This window comes from Cupressus sempervirens, chromosome 1 (genome assembly GCF_028749045.1).
Source record: "Cupressus sempervirens isolate cs-2001-9-10 chromosome 1, ASM2874904v1, whole genome shotgun sequence".
Classification (NCBI taxonomy): Eukaryota; Viridiplantae; Streptophyta; class Pinopsida; order Cupressales; family Cupressaceae; genus Cupressus; species Cupressus sempervirens.
In genome coordinates, this window is record NC_143118.1 from 688,807,023 (window position 1) to 688,824,235 (window position 17,213).

Below are 17,213 nucleotides of genomic sequence, written 5' to 3' on the forward strand. Positions count from 1 at the left end.
TGTGTAAGAAAACTGGTAACTTATCAACACAGAAGCAGGCAGTCCCCTTTCTGGACATAAATTTAATAGTAACAATGTATCGATATAAGTTTCCCTTTTCATGATAGTCAATTTGGAATTGAATCAAATAAGTGCAGGAAAAAATGCCTTATGGTACTTGGAAAACCTTCTTAGGTTACCCTTCCCATTCAAGCGGCAGGGTTTTTGACCCCTCCTTGTGCCAGTTGCTGATCACCTGGCTCATTTGCTTGCCCCTCTAGCAATCAAATTTCAGATCTGTTACTTTTGTATCTGCAGGTTAAAAAAAATGAATTTTTGAATGATAGATGAGAATGGTTTCCCTCACAAATCCATATTTTGTTTTTATTCAAGAATCAAATTAGCAAATTGCATTCAGTTTTCCCATAGAGGAAGAGGGGATGCTTGCCTCTTCCATAATCTTCTTCTTCTGATTTGATTGTTGGGGGCTGCCTTATAATGGCCTTTGCAGGTCACTCTGGCATGTGGCTTGCAAGGTGATGTCTTAGTGTCATTTCTATGCTCCCAATCGATTGAATTTCCAGTGCGTGGTTTCTGTTTCTAATTAATACTGTCATGTATTACCTAGAACAGCATATTGGCTACAGTAGGGCTCATCATTTTAGTGCATGCCGCTCTTATGCATGTAATCCCTTAAATTAGATCCTTCTTTTAGAGTGTCAAGCTTGCCCTTAGATATGTTGAACAGGGCAGCTTTGATTGCTTGTTCGATCGGGGTGTGTTTATGGTTATCATAACAAAATCAGAGGAAGATATAATCCACTCTCTGAGATCCAAGAGGTTCACTTGCTACCTTTTGATTATAGATGTATACAGTATAACTCTTCGTAATGCCTTCCCCATAAAGAAGTCTCTCGCTGAGAGAGAATAATAGACCAATAATTGCTTCAACTGTATAACTCTTTGTCATGATCCAGATCCCATTTTAACTTTACAAGGAAAATTAAAAACTTAAGGACTGTGTCACGTTGATACTCAGATGTAAGAGGATAAATGGTTATCTGTATGACATCCCAAGAGGATGAGATCTGCTCCACTAGTTTCCTCTATAGATGTCTCAAAATAGTGTCCTTACCACAAAAGACACAATAAGCTTCAAGTTAAAGCAGATATACTTGATCTCCTTCTTTATTCTCACCACTCTTTAAAAAAATATCAGGCTATTGCCATTGACATAAAATGAGTGACACTCTTTGGCAAGGAAGCTTTTTGGTTTTGGATAGTGATGGCAAATATTGGGACTCTAAAATTCATATAGTTTGTAACTTTGTAGCTCTATCACTTTAGACATTTAATTCATTACATTAAATATTATTCTTATTTCACTTAGCTGTAGACTAATCAGAAAGTGACACTAGAATTCATATTTGGTTGTTCAGGGATATTACGATGCAATGTATTAATGGCAGTTTGCGGTGGCCAGAAGCTGTTGAATCACTGTTTTGTACACACCATTCTTAGACACGAGATAAAAATATCATTAGTGGTCTAATGTTAGTCCACCGTTAAAATCGCTTGTTTTTAATCATTAGTTTTAAGAATAAAGCTGAATATACATACCAGTTTGTTGTTTGAGTCTTGAGATAAGTAATGCCTTATTTGAGAAGTGTTTGCCAAGACAAAAAGATTTAAAATGCAGCACCTGAGAAATTCATTGGACTAATTTTTTTGTTTGTAACATGATTGTATCTTATTGCAGGAAATGAAAATAAAATTGGATCATCCTAAATTATCTGGAGAGACAACTGTTCAAAGTGCACTCATGGAAGTTGCTGCCATCATGGGAGAGAATGTGAAGCTTAGGAGAGGTTTTGCATTGTCTTCTACAACAGGCATTGTCTCCTCATATCTCCATGCCTCTCCCCAACCAGGTTTGCACTAATTTTTAAGTGATGCATATCTTTAAGAAACCTTGTATGAAAAGGGTTAAGGAATATTGAGGTCACACATAGACATTTAGTGGATTTTGGCTTTATTACTTTTGACATTTATAGTAGAACCAAAATTGCTGATATACCCAAACAACTTAATGTTGCAGCAATTTCATACTATTTGTAAACTTGTAAAATCTAGAAACACAAAAAATGCACGAGACTACTGGCCTGGACTGTCTTTCTTCAGGAAATTTACTTGCAGTATGCATGAACATTGAATTTGTGCCGATTAATTAGTGATTCTTTATCCCACAGTGTAACTAGAAACATAAGAGGAATGATTACACAATGTAAATATGTATTGGGGCACCTACATGCCCAAATTAGTGGATTACACCTGAAAATCCACAGAGACAACCCACATTTTACCAATGACAAAATAAATGAAAACAAGGCTAACAATTTGTTTTGCATTAACAATATCAACACTAATTATGATGCTATGCATGCTAATGCTTTAGTTTTGTTGTTGCGCAAACAACAGTGCACATGTGGAAGATATATGTAGGGACATAAGTAGAGAGTTGCAATCACCTTGATCCATGAAAGATGAGGCACATCATAATCATCAGAATGCGACACACTTGTACAAGCATATGTGGAAACTTAACTCAAATGTCACGCAAGGGTATGTACAGGGATGGTAACCAAAGGATGCTGAACCCTAAGGTAACTAGATAGGGGAGATAGGGTTTAAAAGAGGCAAAGGAAAGTAACTATAAAGAAATGATTCAGTAATTAATGATATTCTGCAATGACTTCTGCACTCTGTCTGCTCTACGTAGTTTGCTTGCGGTGATGGCTTCTCCTTGCGCTGGTTTTGCTTTTTGCGTTATGTGCCTATGTTGTAGCTTTGTTGGGTGGCCCCTTGTGGTTTGTTGTGTCTTGTACTCCTGTGGTCCTTTTTGTTTTGTTTCTTTTTTCATGTGTTGCTGGGTAGCTACTCCTGCCCGTGCTCTTGACTCTTACCTACTGATCAGCTCTTTGTGGTCTGTTCTGTGCAAGCACAAGTTGGTTTGGTGTGGTCCTTTTGGCCGTTGTTGGCTGTCGGGCCTGTTTGCTTTTGTTTGTCCCTCATCTTGTAGCCATTTCTTTCCTTGCTCGACTCCATTTGTTTCTGCAGTTGATGGGTCTTGCTGAATTGATGCAGTGGTAGTGGTCACATCTTGGGTTGTCGATAGGTGTGCCTCCTCCTACCCAAGCTAGTCTGTGTGTCTTGGTCTTTGCTATCTTTTGTGGGTTGAGCTTCCTGTTGGTTTTGGCAATTGGTTAATTGGGGGTCATCGCCAATGTTCACTTTAGTGGCAAATAGTTGCCAATTGGCGAATTTCCTTAATCGACCAATGTCGGTTTGGTGAGTTTTTTCTACATATCTAGTACGACGCGTCGCCCCAAGTTTATAAAAAATGAGTTACACCCACAGGCCCATTGCCACAGGATTTATGCCATCGGATCTCCTTTCGACACAAAATAGCCAATCAAAAATACTTTTTGCACATGACAAATTAAACACATTCGCCAATGATTTTTGAAGCAGAACTTTTTAGACAACCTCAATTCGCCCTTAGTTTTAAAAAATGTTTTAGGAGGGATGACATTTGCCCCACAAATATGTGGACACGTGTCACACAGTAATTCAATTTCGCCAACTATATTATGCATGGCCATATAATGGGCGAACCATATTTGCCTTGGAAATTCCATAAGGTGTTTTTATTACGCTGGCTTCACCAAATATTTTGTATGTGCTATAATATTCCCACATAATTCGCCAAAAAGGAGTGTTATAAATACGTTGTAGATCAGAAGGTTGTTTCTATTCCAATCAATAGTGAAGTCTTAATTTCTCAAACTACCGAGATCATTGTCGGGCAATTTAGGCAAAGGTGAGTAACTCAGACCCCTATCTGTTTGTTGTATATAATTTTAGTTCGTTCTTATTTAGTAGATACAAGTTTGATTGTTAGTGATTAATTATTACCTAGGACCAATGACCAATACCACTAAGTCATGGAGTAAGCAGGGAGACCTAGGGCATTATATTTATAGTGTAGGTCGTACAACCAATGAATATTATTTAGATAAATATATATGTAATAGACTATAGTCGACTATCACTTTTTGAACAAGATTCTTTTGGTAGCCTATATTTCTTGAGAGATGTCGAACATGAACAAGGGTAAGAGTCCTACATGTGGTGGAAGCCAAGAAAGGCCAACCAAATGCACTTGCACAACCTTGTCATTATATTTTAGTGGCCAAAATCAGAAAGATACAACATCACAAGTACATTCTCAAGATTCCCAACCACTGCACTACCAGTGCCATAGGCACATATTGAAAAACTTGGCGAACTTGATATCTCTAATGACGATAAACTTGAAGATATTTAGGTAAATACCCAAAGTAGCCAGAATAATATAATAGACTTGGATGAGAATTCCAAAGATGGTGATGGTGCACGACCAGGAAAGGGAAAAAGGAAATACAATGCAAAAACTGATGCGAAATCCAAAAAAAACGAAATTGGGATCCATCGATTGAGAATTTTCAGATAGAATGAGCCTCAAAGTATCAATTCATTGAACCTATACGCAATCCAAAAGAAGGTGAGCCTCCGATAGAATGCAGATGTACGATATGCACAAGGATAAATAAAAAGGAAAAAGAGGTTGTAGTTAAAAATTGACACCATAGAAAAGCATATGGGTAAAGTTTATGAGAAGAAAATCATAGATGGAGTGGAAAAATTGGTGACAAGATGGAAAACCAAGGAGGAATGTCAACATGTTAAGAATGCAAAAATCTTAGAATTTTAGGAGAAAATATAGACGAAGCCTACTAAAGTAAAAGACTCCATTGAATCTCTTCTTGGGAAAGCAATAGAAGTCGAAGAAATGAGTAAAATTCTTCAGTGAAGTGTTGTCTTCTATATTTTGAGCAAAGGGTGTGCCATGACAGACTACCCATCACTGAGTGGTTTATTACACTTTCTGAAAGTTCCTTATTATTTGAGGAGTCACTAGGCAATAAACAATAGATGGGAATGGGCAAGTTGTCTTGCTGAGGTTGAAAAAGAAAATATCAAAGCAAAAATTTAAGTGTCAAATTTGATTGCATTATCTTTAGATGAGGTGACAACAATAGACAATACTTATTGGTTATGCATGCATGTCTATACTCTACACAATTTTCTCCGCCAACCTAATCTACTAACTATTGTTAAAATGAAGGATAATTCAATGGTGGAAAACATATTTGAATTAGTAAAGAGTTCTTTAATTGAATATGGAGGTATAGATGAAATGACGATTGCCCAAATGTTTGGTTTGTGTTGGAGCAGATGGAGCTTCAGTAATGCAAGGCGACAAGAATGGTCTTGTCACAAAGTTAAAAGATTTTCTTGCACCTTATGTTGTTGGCATTCACCGCATGGCCCACAGAATGAATCTAGCTTTTGGAATGTCAGTAACTCTTTAGAAATATACAGAGTTAAAGTTTTAATCAAACAGATCTATAGGCAGTTTTGTTGAAGTCATAAATGATTCAAGGAATTTCGACAGTTTGCCGAGGGACTAACTAATGGGAGAAAACTTCTTAAGGATAATGATACCAAATGGATCTCTTTGGATGGACCAGCACATCACGTTTTTTCTAAATATCCATTGTTGCTTAGTAGAATGGAGTCAACTCACGATGATCAAGGTGGTCAACAGAACTATGGTGAGCTATTTGCAATGTTAAGTAATGTAGAGACTCTTAACATTAGCAGCCATTCTCCCCATGCTAGAAGAAATGAGAAATGAAATGAAGAAGATTCAACAATGATGTATATTGTAGAATATAATACACTGTGTAAAATGACATGTGTGGGCCTCGATAATCTCTATAGAAATCTAGATTCATTTTCTATGGATAAAAAACTTTCAGGTTTGATAAGAATCAAAGATTTGGATAATCTTGATAACTTTTAAAGATTGATGCAAAGGGGGAGTTATGTGGCAATATACGAGGTGTTGAGATATTGATGCACTACCATGGGATGCCCATGTCGATGAGAAAAGGAAAGAAACTCACGCAATCAAAATTACCTGTTACAAAGGAAGTGTTTGAACATATTATTGAGTTTGTAATGGATTCTGTGAAGGAAATTTCTTATAATCTTTCCTCGAAAATCAGAGAAAGATCGCCTCGACACAAATTACTTGAATCAATGTGTATTGTGTTTCTCCATTATTGGAGTTTAAGAAATCCTAAAGATTTTAGAGATAAGTTATTGGTTTTGATAGATCAATTTTACAAAAGCAAAGAAATCAATAGGGTAATTGTAAATGGAGTTTTAGATTAATCTCGTTTGAGAGAGTAGTCCTGTTGTTTTGCCATTCAATGAAGGAACGATATGATCTTATGTGGAACTCCAATGAAGAAGGATCAATAACCAAACCTTGGAGAAATCTAGGTCAGAGCGAAGTGTTGCGCGATTCAATATCAGAAATTTTCATGCTTGCTGAATTATGTTTGACCATTATATTGGTGTTTGTAGAGGATGATATTGAAAGGATGATTTCAAACAATGAGATCACTAACTCAAGTAGTGGTAGCATTGACGTTGAAGCTAAGGATCTGGCAAGCGAAGGCATGTAGATTGGACAAAAGATGGAGCATAATGAAGGATTGTTTGAACTTGATGGCGAGGAATCCAAAGATTTGGATGATGAGATACTATGACAAGTTTAACAGTTACAGTATGATGTGTCAACTCTGAATTCATTACTTAATAGTAATTACTACAATCTACATTCTGGTTTCTTGATAGTATTCTTTGAATCTCATCACGATTCATCTATCATGCATAATAAGTTATATCATTTTCTAAATGTCTTATGTCAAACAAACATGTACATTTTATGTTAGATGATGCCATCAATCAAGATTCCTTCAAATTTTACCTTTACTATTGTTTTTTAAGTTTGCATTATTATGCTCATATGATACATTGTTATGGTACAATCCTTCATGTTCTTTATGAAAATATAGCAATTCAAATGATAAAATTCATATTCATTCTCATTACTTTTTTTACACATGATAATTGATACAATTCAATGAATTCATGTTTCAAAAGTTAAATTTGAATACCCAATTTCATAATATCATGAATTCCCTTCTATAGAAATAAGGGAGCAACAACAACTTTAGGTCATTTTGCTTCATGGGAAGAGTCTTAGTGTAATGTCCCCACTATTAGGGTTAGTTTGGGACGAGTAATACCTACAAAATAATAGTTAAAATCACAACAATAACAAATTAACTATATTATTCTACCCTCTAATTTAACCCCAATCTTAAGGACGTCTCCAGATTGTGCTTTCTAGCTCATAGCTACCTCGCCATCTTCCCGGGAGCGCACCCCCTAAGATTCTTCTTTGATGGGCATCCTCTATCCAAGGCTACTCACATATGCATATGTTGACAACATAAGAATATTTTGGCACATCGATTATCGGCCATGGCTAAAAATGGAGATCTTAATATCTTCATGCTCCATGCTTCGATATCGATTCTTAGCCATGGTGGACAATGTAGATCTTAATATCTCACATGCTCCATGTTTCGAGTTCACATTGATTCGCGAACAATGGAGATCTTAATATCTCACATGCTCCATGCTTCAAATCTTATTAACATCCATGGTGCTAACCCCATAGGTTAACACAATATTATCCACAAGTATGATTTATTAATATAAATAAATTCATAAATATAGTTAAACAAATATAATCCGCAAACATACTTTTCTTACCTTCTATTCTTGGTCCATGTGACTCTATCTTTAGTTGACCCTTCAATGAATTATTCCTTCTGGAATTATCTCAACTCTATATTTACTTTCTAAAATTCTTCCCTTCATAATTATAAGGAAAGGACAAATATACTTTTTTGTTTCTTCTTTTCAAAGAGTCACAACCTTTCATAATACAAATCCTTTGAAAAGTCACAACATTTCATAGTTATAATCCTTTCGAAAAAGTCACAACACTTCATAACTAAAATCTTTTGGAAAAGTCTCAATACTTTATAATCAAAATATTTTTGAAGAGTCAACAACTATTCATAATTATGACCCTTTCAAAGGTTCACATCCTTTCAATATCATTCATACCTTTTCAAATGTCACTTCCTTATTTTCTTTAAATTACTTTCCTCTTTCACGTTTCCTTTTTTGAACTCCTCTTTTTTTTTTATCGTTCTCTCTAAAATAAACTCTCCTCCTTTTTGTATCTTAATTTTAAGGAGTCATATCTATTTGTTAAACATCTCTTGACTTTTCATTTTTTAAAAAATTATTTAAAATATCATACTAAATATTATTTTATTAATAATATAGACTAAATAATTATTATTTCCTTGTTTTATATTTAGTATTAGTTTTTTAATACAACTTTATTATTATTTTAATAACATTGTATTATCTAATTATTATTAAAATTCTATCTTAAAATGGGGATATGACACTTAGAGTAGCATCAAATTCAGTCTCAAAAGCATTTTTTGCCTTTGCATTTGACAGGCTTATTCAACAAACTAACATTTGGATTCTGCTACATTTATCCTATTCAAGAAGCAAAGTTCAAACTTTAAACTCATACCAAACCATTAGAAATAGAAATAAAATAAACACTATAAAGATGATTAAAATCACTTTCCAAGTTTCACATACTTTGATTGATGTCTTATGAGCTAATTGAAGTTTCAGTCAGCTTTTTTAGGATGTTGAATTCAGCTCCATTTGGAGTTTGAACATTTGTTATGTTATAGTAGATGGCCTGCAACTTTGTCAGACATCCATATTTGAAAGATTTACTTGAAAGCAATGCTACATTGAATAGTGCATTTAGATTTGCCATTGGTTTGATGCAATTTAAAATGACTTTAGGAGTTGTATCCTAGGGAAATTTGACTACTTTAGACATCATTTTGGCCTCAAACTCTTTTTGGTAAGCTTCCCTTCCAACGAGTTTAGTTGATGAGTTACTAGGGCAAGGATTAGGCAAACCAAGACTTATCATTAATGTTTTTCTGTCATCCATCTTGGTGAGCTTTCTCCCAAATGAGTTCAAATATTCCTCTCCTTACCTTATACTCTAGCATTTTTGAATGATAGATGATGACTTTATTGATGCACTAACACGGTCATGAATTCCATTGCTGGCCAAACACTTGTCAATGTTTGTGTTGATTATGTATATAATTTGTTTTGCAGTCTTCTTGAGCTTAAAGAGGTCTTTGTTCTTCTCAATCTGCTCTTTGATACTCCCACAAAGAGCTTGAACAGTGTGATCCAATTCAAACCAATCACAACCTATCAACATTTGCCATAATTTCCCCTCACATTTTTTCTTTAATTTGCTTGACTGAATTTTGAATTTTGTAGTTTGACTCAGTCAAGCTATTTTTCGTAGGTTGTGATTGTTTTCTTTGCCTTCTATATCTCTTGCACCATTTGTGACAACTGATTTTCACTTTGTTTCTTTGTTTCCTCTGCTTTCTCTTCCCACTGTTTTGCTTTTTCCCTCTCATTATCCAATACCTTATTTAAGTTACTGATTGTATGTCCACTAAACTCCAACTTTTCGAAAATATCTACTGCAGATGCTCCTTCATCCTCAAGTAGTTTATTGGTTTCTTGCAATTTGTCACTGAGTTCTTTGAATTTTACATCTGCACCCATATTAACGTGATTCAGACTATCCCTAAGTTTTTTATTGCTTTCTTCCAATTGTTCCTTCAACTTCTCGATTTCTGCTTCTCTCTCCACATTTACATCACTTATCTTTTTATTGCTTTCTTCCATTTGTTCCTTAAGAATTTTCATTTCTGCCTCCATATTTCCTGGCTTTGCAGTTGCTTCTTGAAAGGAATCACTTGTTATCCTTTTCTCTATTTCTTTGCACCTGTTATTTGTTGCTTTCTCCTTTGCCTTTGCTTTTTCTAGGTCTGCTTTTAACTTTTCAATTGCCTTCTCCAACCCTTTTTTCTCTCTCTCCATCTTGAACAGTGAACTATAAATCACAGAGTTGGTCTTTTTTGCAACACTGACTTTGTCTACACTTCTACTTTGGAGAAATCCATTGATAGGGTGCTAATATGAAAATTTGGCAGATTTATCTCTCTCTGGCGGATTATTATGTAGCTGTGGGGGTGAAATAATCATGAACTCCGTCATTTCTTTGTTTGGGTTATATGTTGAAAATATCCTATTTGATGCTGGTTCTTCACAATGAGCCACATCAAGTGCATCCTTCTTGAATGCCTTATTATTTTTTCTAGTCATTTTTTGGGTTTCTTTAAAATTTATTACAAATTTATTGAAAATAAAATCTGGGTCTGCTGACATAATACGATGTTTGAAAGAGAAAGAGCACTTGCAATGTTGTCTCCACAAATGCCCGAGCTTGTAATAATTGCATTTTGAGGATTACCAACAACATCACCCCTTCCTAATCCTACCCCATTGCCACTAACAAGTGGGGTCTTTGGACAGTTCTGAGGGAATTGTGACTGACATTATATCAGTATGAGTATGCATAACCTTTTGCTTCTTTGCACATTTAGGTATAATATTCTGGTCAACGTGCACTTGTAATGTCCTTTTTGAAGATTTACCAACATTGGGAGTTGGAATTTCAGTTGGGATGAACAATTTCATGGGTTCACCTTTTTTTGATGAACTTGATGGGTCATGTGACTCATCTCCAATGATTGGTTGATGACGAGGTTTTGATGGCTCTGCTAGGGGGAGTGGATACCAAGGTCCTTGACTTGTTAGACCCAGCCCACCATCACCTAGATAACCCATTTTTCTATCATCTTTGCCCCTATGCCATACTTTTCCCTTGTCTGCTGATTGAGTACAATATATTGTCCAGTTGAATCAAATGTACTAGTTGCAGTTTGGGGAGTGGATTCAGTGGAACCAATGGTAGTGCCTATGTTGGTGGATTTAGGATCCTGAGAAACCTCATACTCAGCATCATGTTGTTTTGTTGCTGCATCTGGATGCTCAGTATCCCATAATTTGCTAAATGTTTCATCCTCAGGCAAGTCTTCAAAATTGGTAGAGGTCTTAGGGTCCCCAAGATCCTTCCTTATTTCCCAAAAAACATTAATTTTTGATTGAACACCAATGTATAGCTACAGAGTCTTTATTTATGGCATCTAGAAGAGATATTTTACTTGGATGATCCACTTTCTAGTAGAAATTATAAGATGTCATAGGTTGCACTTTTCTTTCTGATTGTCTAATTTTTTGGAAAGAGGTGTAAAAATTTATTAAGACAGAAAGGATTACAACAAGGAGAGCTCAACAAGGAGCTCTATCTTGAGCAACAAGTTCATCAAATTCTTGCACCAGCTCAAAGGGAAGCTGCCCCCTATCTATAATATTCCAGCCTAGAGCATGACTAGATGCCCATTTGGCCAAACAATCAACAGCTCTATTCCATTCACGAGGAAAGTAAGTAAACCTAATGAACTCAAGAGAGTTACAAAAGAGGTAAGATAGATAAGATAAGATAATACTATTAATGTCCAACAAAAAACTAGAAAGGTTTATGGGACTGAGCGTACAAACAGAAGAGCCGACCACACAAGAAACACCAAAATGGTGTCAGAAAAAAAACTAAAACAAGACAGAAGACCAAGAAACACCAGGTAAGGACTATGAGTCCTTCCTTGGTACAAAGTAGTCAGAAACAGAAGGATATAATTGTGGACGATTCAAAGTCTTAGATCTACACTGAGGCCCGCTGGAGGAGTGTCGTTGCCTGAAAAGATTGGTACAATGCCTAATTGATCTAGGAGTAGTACTGAAAGACCTTTTAACACCCCGTGACAAGGGGGAGTAAAAGGTGGTAATGAGTTGGTTAGAGGTGTGGATCTGAGACGTAGCTAACTGAAGAGTATGCTGACGAAGTTGGGTGGCTTTCCAAAGATAAAGGAAGACACCTCTGGTCGTCATAGCTGAAGAACTCATAAAGAGAGAAACAATTCTTGAAAAGGCAATAAAGCCTCCCTTTGATCTCATAGTAAATAGGGCAACGAAATAAGAAATGGGTGTCAGACTCAACTTCTGCCAAAGTACACAATCGACAAACCCGATCCTCTCTAACCATATGGTGATCAATCTTGATCCGAAGACGATGAGAACTAACTTTGAAGGAGCCCAAAGAGAAACAAAGGGAATGACACCAACGTTGATAGAGATAAGAGTCTGATTAACAATAGTGGCCAGCGGCCAACTAACATCCTCAAGCTCTTGCGAGGAAAGCAAGTTCATCACCACTTGGGAGTCAGACTCACAAATAATCTTGCGACATCCCTGTAAACAACACTGTTCCACAACATACAAAATGCCCAAGCCTCCATGAGATTGTTAGTGTATACACCCTTATGCATTGAGAAAAATAATTTAACTTCCCCAAAACTGTAACAAGCCACTCCCCCAATACCAGCAGGGCCTGGATTCCGGTGGGAAGAACCATCAGTGTTAATTTTCAGAGCTCCATGAGGAGGAGTCTAATGCCCCTCCTGATTTACTCATCCTTTCCTTAGTGGATGAGGCTGCTTGGGCACTCTTTGATACCATTGAGTTGCAACCCCATTCTGAAGATGAAAATTGAGGTGATTGCATATAGCAAGTTTAGCCGGATCCATACCCCCATCTAGTGCACACTTCACTTGAATAGTTTCCTGAAGAGAATGTGAGATCTTCCACCAAATATGCATAACACCAATCCGAACATCTTGGAAGATTTGACGATTCCTCTCTAGCTAGATATGCTAAAGAATGAATGATGGGCCAGCAATCCAAGCAACATGGAGAGGAGAAGACTTGGAGGGAGCACTGCCCAAGTGGGCCCAGAACTCAGGTAAAGAGGAAGCATGCTTACAAGAGCAACCCCAAACACTCCACCAAATGTGACATAACTGAGTAGAAAAGGAGCAATGGAAGAATAGATGGGAAACAGACTCCTCCCCATTACCACACAAAACACAATAAGAGGGGCCCTGAAATCCACGTCTACAAAGATTATCCCATGTAAGACAGTGGTTGTGAGCCACTAGCCACATAAAAAAGTTGCACTTGGACCAAGAAACTTTATTCCAAACTTGCTTCCACCAAGGGACCTCAACATCCCCTAATAATTATCTACTTATCTCCTGATACCCAACAAAGACATGATATTGACCAGACAAGCTACCTCCCCAAGCCAAAACATCTGGTCCTAGCAAAGAGGAATACTCCCTAGAGGTCAAAATTTGAGAAAGCTCCTAACAATCCACCTTTGTGCCTCTAGGAGACCAATTAGAAGAGTGCTTCCATTTGTAACCAACAAGTCCCAATTGATAAGGAGTCTTGTAATGAGCCATTTTATCCCATCCAGCAGCATGAAAAGAATCATAGAGAGTTTGAAGATTAGGGTACATGGATAATATGGATGGAAATCCATCCCTAGCATCAGACCAAAACAAAGCCTTAGAGCCTCTATTACATATCCAGGACAGACCTCTCTTGACTAACAGAGCACCAACGTTTAGAGTATGCTAGATCATAGAGCCACGACGTTCAAGAGGAAGTGCAGAAATAGAGCAAGGATCAGCACCACAGAAATATTTATGGGTGATAATACGAGCCCAAAGCTGATGTTGGCCAATGCTCCATCACCAATAAAGCTTAGCAGCCAACGCTTGACTACTCAAGAGAGCTGATCGAAGACCAAGACCACCCTCCTTTTCAGGCCTGCAAACAGTCTCCCAGCTAATCAAACTCCATTTAGTGCTACACAAATTACCACTCCAAAGGAATTGCCGAGAAAGAGCATCAAATTCCATGAGAAAGTAACAGGAGCAGCCTGAACCATGCTTCTATAAGTAGGAAGAGCTTGAATAACAGATTGAAGAAGAGTAACCCAAGCAGGAATAGAAAGCCATCTATGAGTCCAATGATTTACCTTATCCTAAAGTTTGGTAATCAAATTTTGCCAGAAGAGTCGTGGCTGCCTAGAAACAACAATAGGGATGCCAAGATAAGTCAAAGGAAGTGACCTAATCTGAAACTGCAGGATATTAGCAATCCTTTGTTGAATAGAATCAAGAGTGTTAAAAAAGTAAATGGAAGATTTGTGCTCATTAACTTTTTGGCCTGAAGTTGCTAAATAAATATCCAGAGTATGTCGAAAGGCTTTAGCTTCCTTGATCCTAGCAAGACCTGCAAGAGTAGAATCATCAATAAATTGAAGGTGAGAAAGAGTAGGTTAACCATTATCCTACCGCTACCCCTGAATAGAATTTTGGGACACCTGATACTTAATGAATTTGTCCAAGCCATCAGCCATGATGATGAAAAGATAGTGGGAGAGAGGATCACCCTGGCGGAGACCTCTAAAGGCATGAAATAGCTGGGAAGGTTGACCATTAACAAGAACTGAAAAAGAGGCAGAAGTAACACAACTCAATAGTCCAACTCATCTAAAGCCAAAGGTAAGAAGAATATTCCTCAGGAAACTCCATTTAACTCTATCGTAGGCCTTAACCATATCCAGCTTAACAAACATTGATCACTCCCTTGAACTAGCCATAGACTGAGTAGCCTCAGTAGCAATAACCAAGCCATCCAAAATTTGTCTTCCAGCAACAAAACCACCTTGTTCCTTTGAGATAATAATGGGGAGCAACTTTTTAATTCTTTCAGCAATCAATTTAGTAATGACTTTGTAAACCACATTACATAAGGCAATTGGTCTAAAAAACTCTAGTTGATTAGCCCCCTCTTTTTGGAATGAGAGTCAAGAAAGTAGAATTCAATGCCCAAAGCATCTGCTTGCTAGAATAGGATTCCTTAATTACCTCCAACAAATCATGTTAATGATGTCCCAGAATTTCTGAAAGAACTCAACTGGATAGCCATCAGGACCAGGAGCCTTTCCCTTAGGCATGCCAAAGACCACCTCCTCTGGCTCTTCCAAAGAGATCGGTTGCATGAGATAATCATTCATTTCCTAGGTAACAAGGGAAGGAATACAAAACAAAATACTATTTTTTTCATTATCAGCAGGAGGGGAGTCTCTAGAGAAGAGGGTAGAAAAGTACCGAGAAGCCTTCTGGAACAAAGCTGGCAAGGAAGTCAGTTGGATACCTTGAGAACTAACCAATGAAGAGATATTGCTCCGATTCGGTGAGATTGTACAATTTTATGGAAAAAAGTAGTGTTCCTATCACCTTCTTGGAGCCAATAAACTCTAGCCTTTTACTTCCAAAAAATTTCCTCTCAGTACCTCTATCCTCTATTTGACATGGTTTGGAGGGCTTTGACCCATATTGACCAATGTTGCCTAATTTTGCTCCAATTAGGACTTTACACCTAAATCGGTTTCATGACCTTATTACAAACATCAATAGCCCAATCAAGGCCTTATTACAAGACAACAAAACAAACAATTGCTCCTGCGCCAAGACCCTTGACAACCTCTCCTTTGTTTGTACACCATGGATCGATAGGTTAGAAGTCCAAAAGCTTCAAGAATAGTTGGTGGACAGAAATTTACCAATAGCTTGTGATCAAGAGCCACGATTGACCTTTGCTTTGGATTATAATCCTTTGCACGTTTAACAATCAAATCTAGAAACTAGTTGCCGTCACAATTCCACTTTTGTCATCTTCTTGGCTAAAAATGATGGAGAATGTCCTTAATGGCTAGGCCTCCTTTTGTCAAATTCATTCAAATTGAGACCTCCCAAGTTGGAGTTGTCAACTTCGTTTCACTTTGACTCAATCCTTGATTCTAGAAGAAATCCTTTGAGCTCTCTCTTGATAAGAGCCTACCTTGACAAGCTTGATCCTCTTGATTGCACATCTACTTTCCTACAAAACACAATACTTATTATAAGAATTGCGTTTAGAAATTTTGAATCCATCACAAAAACTCCATACTTCTCATTCAAGACTTGGAATGATTTTGAACCTCAGAAGGAGAAAACTTGTTGACTTTCAAATTCACTCCAACTTGCTTCTCTTCCTCAAAAATTAGGCTCTTGCTTCACATCCTTCAACTTTTGGTGTGAGAAATGAAATATAGAGAATTCACTAACCAACTGCTAAGTTGGCATTGGGCTATTTTTAGCTACTTATTCAAAATCCTCCAAAATATTTCGAGTTTCTATTTTGGGGGAGAATCTGACTTGTCATACCGGTGGTCCCCACATGTTTCCAAAAATTACTCAAGCTTGAACTCCATGTGTGATGCTATTTTAATTGTTTTAAAAGATATACTTTTTCGTTTAACGTTTTCTTTATGCCACTGCTATCCATGGGCATGAATGAGACATGGGGTTGTACTTTCTTTAACATATTACCTATTTTTCAATTTTCCTTGCAACTTCAACCTTGGGCGAATATGAGATAGGGAGGGGTATTTTGTCATTTTGGAAAATTCGTTCTCTTAGTGAAATTGCGCTCTTGGGCGCAAATGAGGCTTGGAGGAGGAATTTTCCTCTCTTGGAATAGTTCCTCGCACTTAGTGAATGTTGGTATATCTAACTATTGTTGTCTATTAGTGTTAAACACTTAGTCGTTTACAAGGCAGAGTCAGACGGTCATCATTGCGACCAAGCTACTTTATATAGGCCGAGTCATGTACATAAGCAAGTATGTACTGAGCTCTATTGGAGCCACGTAAGTTTATGGTCGTCGGAGTATTTTCCATATGAGCTGAGCTCAATAGCGATCGAGAAAGATTCAAGCATATAAGTGTCAAGCACAATACAAACCGAGCAACGACAATGTCGAACATCAAAAAACAATAAAGATCGAGCAATGCATAGTTTACATAAAAGTTAGGAATGGAATAGATTTTGAGGTAAAATGTTTTTCAAGCTGACTTGGAAAGAACATTTAATATATTTGAGGTTGTTAAAGAACATTTAATATATGTATAGATTGTTACAGAGTTTTACGCATTATTGACTTGGATCACAAATCTCTATGTTGTGTGATCAACGATTCAGATGAAGAGGCAAAATATGGAAGCATATAGAAAACTCTTTACGAAACACTTTAAATAGCGAAGATCTTAACCTAGATCATATAGAAAGGAGAAGGGAGATGAGAAGAGAAGTGTGTGTATGCTAACAAGGAGTATTATGCGATTCAAATGAGATTAGAAGTTAGTGAACGGTTCT

At 36.9% G+C, this 17,213-nt stretch overlaps 1 protein-coding gene across 1 annotated transcript in view; it reads left to right on the top strand.

Annotated features, from left to right (window-relative positions):
- Positions 1-17,213, top strand: part of LOC149579810 (translation elongation factor Ts (EF-Ts)) — a 120,385-nt gene that overhangs the window by 13,722 nt on the left and 89,450 nt on the right. Inside the window, exon 4 of the mRNA XM_089786985.1 lies at positions 1,739-1,910. Coding sequence (XP_089643111.1) covers positions 1,739-1,910 — 172 coding nt within the window. The remainder of the gene's footprint in view (positions 1-1,738; positions 1,911-17,213) is intronic.